Source organism: Erinaceus europaeus, chromosome 15 (assembly GCF_950295315.1).
Source record: "Erinaceus europaeus chromosome 15, mEriEur2.1, whole genome shotgun sequence".
Lineage (NCBI taxonomy): Eukaryota > Metazoa > Chordata > Mammalia > Eulipotyphla > Erinaceidae > Erinaceus > Erinaceus europaeus.
Window position 1 is genome coordinate 582501 of NC_080176.1, and position 8742 is coordinate 591242.

General features: G+C 54.8%; 1 protein-coding gene across 11 annotated transcripts in view; it reads right to left on the reverse strand.

Moving 5' to 3' along the window:
* CIITA (class II major histocompatibility complex transactivator) overlaps window positions 1-3123 on the reverse strand; it is a 46089-nt gene extending 42966 nt beyond the window's left edge. For 3 of the 11 annotated variants that reach the window (XM_060172366.1, XM_060172365.1, XM_060172367.1), the window contains exons 1-2: window positions 2868-3047; window positions 1797-2139 (exon numbers count right to left, since the gene is read on the reverse strand). In XM_060172366.1, coding sequence (XP_060028349.1) covers window positions 1797-2139; window positions 2868-2966 — 442 coding nt within the window. In that variant the 5' untranslated portion in view covers window positions 2967-3047. Of the gene's footprint in view, window positions 1-1796; window positions 2140-2867 lie in introns of all 11 variants that reach the window. The other 8 variants (XM_060172373.1, XM_060172371.1, XM_060172372.1 and 5 more) reach the window with 5 other exon arrangements.
* Window positions 3124-8742: the final 5619 nt, after the last annotated feature.

An 8742-nucleotide genomic window follows, 5' to 3' on the forward strand; every position in this document is an offset into this window, starting at 1 on the left:
TCGCACCACCATAAACCAGAGCTGAGCAGTGTTCCGGCAAAAAGGAAAAAGGAAAGGAGCTAGGAAGGCCTTTATGTCTCCCGGCTGGCTTCTGCGTCCCCACCCAGACGGCTGCTGGTCTCCTGTCAGGTGTCACGGAGGGAGCTGGGAGATAGCCCGCGTGGCAGGCAGAGTCCCCAGCACCCTACGGGAGCCTCGCAGATGGCGCCGGGGGGGCTCTGTGGGTGCCGTGCTGTGCTGTGTCCTGTCTGTATCTATCTACATCTTTCCTGTCAGGAAATAAGGCATAGAACTGGCAGTGATATAGCCAAGTGAAAAAAGAAGTGAGAGGCAATATTAGGTGGCTCCATTGATAGGCACAACATAGGTGGCTGAAACACACTCGTGAAAACACAGTCACTGAACACACTGCGTCCCAGACTTGGGGAAAACCTTGGCGGCTGTCACAGGGAAAAGGGGTGACAGGTGTGAGAGGCGGCTGTGCGAGGAAACCACACTCCTAAAATCTTGTGGTACTGTAAAGCACGTTCAATCAACAAAAATGTAATAAACGGGAGTGAAAAGTTGCCTGGGGAAGGCTGTGGTGTGGCATCGCCATGAGGCATGAGCCCTGATGCCACAGCAGGGCCAGGGCCCTCACAGATGTCCGCCCCTCCGTGTCAGGAGGTGTCCAGCAGCCCTTGGCCCCTCTTCAAGCCCCCACAGACGCCTGAGGACGTGAGGGACCTCCTGGTGTGAAGGCAGCCCATCGTGCAGTTGGGGCAGGGCCCCCTGGCACCTGGTCCATCGTGCAGTTGGGGCAGTGGCCCTCTGGCGCCTGGCCTATGGCTTTTCACCCCTCGAGGCCAGGTGCCGGAGAAAAGCATGCCCCCCCCCAAATGCAGCCTCCCTCCATCGTTTCCTGTGGGGGGCTAAGGCTGGGTCACCTCTTTTTTCTGCTTTGTGTGACTGAGAAAGACGGAGACTCCCTGAGAGAGAGCCAGAGCGCGCTCCCAACAGGCCAGCGCACAGCAAGCACGCCACACACGGGAATCAGTGCACAGCCTCAGGCTTCCGGTTTTCCCAGAACCAGAAAGGGACAGAGCATTTATCACGGAGTTGTAGGCAGATGGGGAAAGAGACCTCCCGAGAATGAGACAGTCTTTCAGAAACACCAATTTTGCCACCAGGTGAGAAGTCCTTGTACTTGGGAAAGAAGACAAGGGTCTGTGTGGAGGGCGGGGAGGAGGCTCTGTTCTGACAGAAGGCGCAGGCGCACCATTTGTGTTCCCAAGGTCAGGACACTTCCCTCTCTCCCCAACTACAGGGTCCTGTTCTCAGCTCTTTCCACCACCTTCTCCCTCTCCCCCCTTCTTCTCCCTCTGCCATCTGTCCTTGGCTGTGGCTCCCTTTCTCCGTGTCCTCTGGCCTCGGTCTCTAGCGCACACGCACACGCGCGCGTACACACACACGTACACGCACCCCAGTGTCTCTGTTCCAGCTCTCGGCCCCCCAGCTGAGGCTCTTCATCTCTGAACCATGCTGAGTGCGCCCACTCTGGGCCCCCAGATGTGAGCCCCTGCAGCGGAAGCTCACCTGTGCCTGTGCCATCCCCCAGTGCCCAGACAGTGAAGCCAAGTCTCCCAAGACAAGGGGCAGCCCAGAAGCACAGGCCTGACTCCCGGCAGGTGACTGTCGCAGCCCCAGCCCGGGGCAGGCCGTGCTGTGCGGACTTCCCTTTCAGAGGGAGGGAAGCCTGGAGCTGCCCGAAGGCTGCCGTGATTCCGTCTGAGAGGAGGGTGCGGGTGCTGACTCACCGGGGCAGGGCTCGTCGTCGGGCTCCCATTCTAGCACCGGGGCCTGCAGCTCGGTCCACAGCCAGCCCAGGAGGACCAGGTCTGGGTCGGCCCGGTCCAGCAGGGTCAGGGCGATCTTCCTGGCCAGCGCCTCGCCGTCCGGCTCATGCAGCAGGGCGCGGTGGTACTCCCGGGACAGCAGCTGCTCCTCCAGCAGGTGGTCCAGCAGGGCCCGCACCCGGCCCGGCCCGGGGCTGGACAGCAGCACGCGCACCCGGCTCAGGACGGCCTGGAAGTGGCTCGTGGCCATGCTCTGGGGGCCCTGCGGCCGCGGGACAAGAGCCTGGGATCCTGCTCGGCCGGCCTGCAGCATCCAAAACATGAAGTGAAAACCAGGATGAGGGAACCTCTGCCGCTCACGGCGCTGATTCCTCATTTGCGTGGCAGGCTGGGGGCTGGCGACGGCATGGCAGTCAGACCCACTCACGCCGACCCACAGTGGCAGAGGAGCCTGACGACCCGCCCGCAGCACCCTGGGGACCCAGCCCAGCTCACCCGAGGGAGGGAGCTGGCCCCCGTTCCAGGACAGCAAATCCCCAGGACCCATGGACGTGGACGTCACGGGGCAGGGTCTGGCGTCCCCCCTGCCCGAATTCAGACCCCCAGGTCACCACTTGTCAATGGCGTGACCCTGAGCCAGCTACTGAGCCTGTTCTCGTTCTGTCTGAACGGGCGGGCAGCAGTAACAGACGTGCTCAGGACGTGCTGTGGGGTGACACGAGATGGCACACAGGGCACCTGTGAGGGTGGCCACTGACTTGAGGCCACCGTCCCAGCTCGGCACTAACGACACCATGTTACCTGGGACGATCTATCAGAGGGAGGGGAGGAGGGAGGGAGGAAACAGCTAGGAAAACAGACAAGCTCTGGACTAAGCTCCAGGACCGGGGTCAGCAGAGGCCTGGGGGCCAGGCTGGGTGCAAGGCGGCCCTGTGCGCTGCTGGAAGGGTGCAGCCTGGGAGCAGGTTTTGCAGAAACATGAGACTGTACTTCTGAAACACGGCAGTCTTGTAACCCAAGGGAGTTAGTTACCTCCAAAGGTGACTTTAAGAATGGGAAGCGTGATGTGCCGGTCCCGTCCTTACCGGCCAGCCAGTAACTGCTTGAGTCCAAGTCTGTGTGACTGGACATGGGCTCCCTGAGCACCGGTGTCCTCTGCAGAATCTCCCATAAGGCTCACCGGGTCTCACAGACCTGTCTTGAGGATTAAAAAGAATGGAAGTCGTGAAGCAGCTGAACTCTGAACTCTGGTCTGGCAGAAAGCGCAGTCCAGACGGCGTGCTGGAGAGACACAGCGCCGGGCTCGGTCCAGTCTCCGCCGACTTGCACAGCACAGCGCAGCACAGCACAGCACAGCACAGCACAGCACAGCACAGCACAGCACAGCACAGCACAGGAGCCCCTCTGCTGAGGCCCCAGCGCCCACTCCTGACTCTGTCCACTCTCCCGGGAGGGTCGTTTAAAGTGTCTGAAGGCACTGGAGAGGGGCCCAGAAAAGACAGGGATCAGGGTGGTGCTTGGGCCATGTCTCTGGGCTCTAAACCGTCAGGGACAAAGTCCCACTTAAGACCAGACAGAACTAAGACTCCTCAGAGCGCCCTCCGGGGGCCCGCCAGGGTGAGGGGCTTCTCCCTGCCTCTGTGGGCCGCCTTCCTCTTTCCTGCCAGCCTAGCCATCCCCGGGGCACACGATTCCTCCTGAAAACCTAAAGCTGGCTCCCACCCAACCACCGACTCACTGTGCCACCACTGGTATGACACTTCCTCTCTGCGGACCACAGTTTCGTCACCTGTGAGACAAAGCGGCCAGAGAGCCTGGTGCCCAGGATTTAGGAGAACCCACAGTCTTTGGGGCTGTGCTTCTGGGTTCAGAGCACTGACGTCCCTGTGCGGCCGACAAGTCACAGGTCACAGGCATCTCCTCTGTGTCGGCCGTGGGCGCGGACCACAGGCAGCTGCAACGTGGGCTACTGAGTCTGCCGCATCAAGTGCCCAGACGCCAGTGGGGCTAGTCATGTCACCTCACGTCTCTCCTCACCCCCTCAACACCGTCTCTTCCTCCTCTGCTGTCACCCCATGTCTCTCCTCTTCACTCCCATGGTCATGTTCACCTCCACCCCCTCTGCCATGGCCGTCACCAGCGTCACTGCCGTCACCCCCCACCCCTGCTGCTATCACCTCTGCCATGTGTCCCCCCCAGATGCTCCATCCTAATGGCCAACCCCTGCACCTCCAACTCCACACCTCACCTCACCTCTGCCCTCTCTCACCTCCACTGGTCCACTTCTCTCACTGTGTGTCTCCAGGGTTGTCGCTGGGCTCGGTGCCGGCACTATGAATCCACTGCTCCCGGAGGCCTTTTTTTTTTTTTTTTTTTTCCATTTTACGGATAGGACAGAGAGAAATTAAGAATGCAGAGGAGATAGGGAGGGAGAAAGACAGAGAGACACCTGCAGCCCTGCTTCACCCCTTGTGAAGCTTCCTCCTGCAGGAGGGGAGCGGGGCTCAAACTTGGATCCTTGAGCTTGTCCTTGCGCTTAGCACTGTGACACTTAACCGGGTGCACCATTGCCCGGCCCCCTAACTTCTACTCTCTCCGCGTCACCATCTCCACCCCCACCGCACCCCTCCCTTCAGTCACCTCCACTACCCTCACTTCCACTCTCTCCACGTGATCAGCACCACCTCCACCAGAGAAGCCACTCCCTCAGTTCCTGCCTCTGGCACCTAGTGTCACCTGCTTGGCTCAGAGTCTGCACTGTAACCTCAGGTGGTGTCCTGAGACCCTGTGGACTCAGTGTCACTGCTCTTGACACCTGCGGGCTGGGCGCTGCCAACGCCTGTTGGCGAGGAATCAGATCCGCTGTGCAGATGCCGGGAAAGCTCGCGCCTGCAGAGGGAAGCCTGGACACCCACTACCCTGAGGTCCAGACAGCCTCCCTCAGGGTGTTGCCAAGCACCTGCTGGGAAAGTCCATGGCCGGCCGGCCCCATCAGAGCTGCGCCCACACGTGTCCTCAGGACAGAGCCGGCACAGGCTGTGCACATGGGAACTGGTGCCAGGTGATTCCCAGGCAGTTCCCAGCAGTGTCTGCGCATGGCAGGGGACATGTGACTCAATGCAGGGCACTGTGGCCTCGGGGATGGGCTCCAGGCACCCAGGCTCTTCTCCTCCGTCTGCGGCTCTCCCTCCCTGACTCTCCTGCCTTCTGCTTCTCTTCCCACATATTCAGACTGCCTGCTTTCTTTCCCTTGTACCTGCCAGAGGGCGTCTCCAGTTCCGGCTTTGCGTCTGCTTCCTGGAAGCAGAAGTCAGCACCATCACAAGATAGATGTTCTCCTTCCTGGAGTTAAGGTCTGGCTCTGACACACCTCTTGAGTCCTGGGGAATGGAGTTTCCCGAGTGGCATGCCTTGTTCTGGCACACACCACCCCACAACTGAAAACAGCAGTGCAGGATGACAGCTCTGGGTGTTCCATGAAGGGAAGACAGAAACAGGCTGGGGGGTGGATCCACCGCCAACACCCATGTCCAGAGCTGACCCCACTAAGGGAAGACAGAAACAGGCTGGGGGATGGATCCACCTGCCAACACCCATGTCCAGAGCTGACCCCACTAGGGACAGACAGAAACAGGCTGGAGGTGTGGATCCACCTGAAAACACCCATGGCCAGCGGAGAAGCAATTACAGAAGCCAGAACTCCCACCTTCTACACCTCAAAAAGAATTTGGGTCCATACCCCCAGGGGAGAGAAATGTTAGGGTAAGATGACAAAAGGGCTCTGAACGCCAATTACATCTGAACCTGAAGAGGGAAGAAAAAAAGAAAAAGGCAGGACACTGAGACAGAAGTAGTAGGTAAAACTTAGTGTGACTTAGAAGGCAGGACGAGGCAAATATAGGAAGCTGTAGAAATAGTAGTCAGCCCCTATCTGTGACCTTGGGAGAACTACTGCAGATTCCAATGCAGGGAATGTGGACACAGAGCTCTGGTGGTGGGAAGTGGAGTATTATCCCTGTTTTCTTATAATAAATTTTGTAAATCTATACTAAATCACAAATACTTTTTTAAAATATTTTATTTATTTATTTATTCCCTTTTGTTGCCCTTGTTGTTTTATTGTTGTAGATATTATTGTTGTTGTTGTCGTTGTTGGCTAGGACAGAGAGAAATGGAGAGAGGAGGGGAAGACAGAGAGGAGGAGAGAAAGACAGACACCTGCAGACCTGCTTCACCGCCTGTGAAGCAACTCCCCTGCAGGTGGGGAGCCGGGGGCTCGAACCGGGATCCTTATGCCGGTCCTTGCGCTTTGCGCCACCTGCACTTAACCCGCTGCGCTACAGCCCGACTCCCCACAAATACTTTTTGTAAGAAAAAATTTTCCCAGCATATGTGGAATTTACTAGAATTTTTTCTTATTCTTCTACCTCCCTGAGCTAAGCTTATTTGTTTTGCTCAGGCTGTGAACAAATAATTTCTAGTGTTGAGACGGCCTCTATAGTTTATACTCTAGTGTTGGGACGGCCTCTATAGTTTATACTCTAGTGCTGGGACGGCCTCTATAGTTTATACTCTAGTGTTGGGACGGTCTCTATAGTTTACACTCTAGTGCTGGGACGGTCTCTATAGTTTATACTCTAGTGCTGGGACGGCCTCTATAGTTTATACTCTAGTGTTGGGACGGTCTCTATAGTTTATACTCTAGTGTTGGGACAGCCTCTATAGTTTATACTCTAGTGCTGGGACGGCCTCTATAGTTTATACTCTAGTGCTGGGACGGTCTCTATAGTTTATACTCTAGTGCTGGGACGCCTCTATAGTTTATACTCTAGTGCCGGGACGATCTCTATAGTTTATACTCTAGTGTTGGGACGGCCTCTATAGTTTATACTCTAGTGCTGGGACGGCCTCTATAGTTTATACTCTAGTGTTGGGACGGTCTCTATACTCTAGTGCCGGGACGGCCTCTATAGTTTATACTCTAGTGTTGGGATGGTCTCTATAGTTTATACTCTAGTGTTGGGACGGCCTCTATAGTTTATACTCTAGTGCTGGGACGGCCTCTATAGTTTATACTCTAGTGCTGGGACGGCCTCTATAGTTTATACTCTAGTGCTGGGACGGCCTCTATAGTTTATACTCTAGTGCTGGGACGCCTCTATAGTTTATACTCTAGTGCTGGGACGGCCTCTATAGTTTATACTCTAGTGCTGGGACGGCCTCTATAGTTTATACTCTAGTGCTGGGACGGCCTCTATAGTTTATACTCTAGTGCTGGGACGGCCTCTATCGTTTACACTCTAGTGCTGGGACAGCCTCTATAGTTTACACTCTAGTGCTGGGACGGCCTCTATAATTTATACTCTAGTGCTGGGACGATCTCTATAGTTTATACTCTAGTGCTGGGACGGCCTCTATAGTTTATACTCTAGTGCTGGGACGGCCTCTATAGTTTATACTCTAGTGTTGGGACGGTCTCTATAGTTTATACTCTAGTGCTGGGACGGCCTCTATAGTTTATACTCTAGTGCTGGGACGGTCTCTATAGTTTACACTCTAGTGCTGGGACGGCCTCTATAGTTTATATTCTAGTGCTGGGACGGCCTCTATAGTTTACACTCTAGTGCTGGGACGGCCTCTATAGTTTATACTCTAGTGCTGGGACGGTCTCTATAGTTTATACTCTAGTGCTGGGACGGCCTTTATAGTTTATACTCTAGTGCTGGGACGATCTCTATAGTTTATACTCTAGTGTTGGGACGGCCTCTATAGTTTATACTCTAGTGTTGTGAGGTCCCTGTCGTTTATACTCTAGTGTTGGGACGGCCTCTATAGTTTATACTCTAGTGCTAGAACGGCGTCTATAGTTTATACTCTTGTGTTGGGACGGTCTCTATAGTTTATACTCTTGTGTTGGGATGGTCTCTATAGTTTATACTCTAGTGCTGGGACGGCCTCTATAGTTTATACTCTAGTGTTGGGACGGCCTCTATAGTTTATACTCTAGTGTTGGGACGGCCTCTATAGTTTATACTCTAGTGCTGGGACGGCCTCTATAGTTTACACTCTAGTGCTGGGACGGCCTCTATAGTTTACACTCTAGTGTTGGGACGGCCTCTATAATTTACACTCTAGTGTTGGGACGGCCTCTATAGTTTACACTCTAGTGTTGGGACGGCCTCTATAGTTTACACTCTAGTGCTGGGACGGCCTCTATAGTTTACTCTAGTGCTGGGACGGCCTCTATAGTTTATACTCTAGTGCTGGGACGGCCTCTATCGTTTATACTCTAGTGCTGGGACGGCCTCTATCGTTTATACTCTAGTGCTGGGACGGCCTCTATCGTTTATACTCTAGTGCTGGGACGGCCTCTATAGTTTATACTCTAGTGTTGGGACGGCCTCTATAGTTTATACTCTATAGTGTTGTGAGGTCCCTGTCGTTTATACTCTAGTGTTGGGACGGCCTTTATAGTTTATACTCTAGTGTTGGGACGGTCCCTGTAATTTATATTCTAGTGTTGGGACGGTCCCTTTGTTTATACTCTCTAGTGTTGGCACTGCCTGGGTAGTTTCAATACTTCCTCCTGAAACTGCTATTGAGCCACTGTATTCCCTGATGCCATCTCTGACAGCAAGTTAAGCTACCTAACAGCTAACAGGACAGCACCATCAGGAGCCAACAGACTTTGCTTCCCGTGGCCCCAGTGGCCCCAGGTTCATCCCTGGCCAGCTCTGTGCAGTGCTGGGGGCAACACTGGACTTGCTTGCCTGCAACACCCAGTTTGACCCTTGGCACCACAAGCGCTGAATGTAGCAGCACTTTGGCTTCTGTCTGTCTCTCATGGAACTCCCTGTCAGCTGTAATAATCAATATCTTATTTAAAGTTCCCTGGTCAATAGGTCGC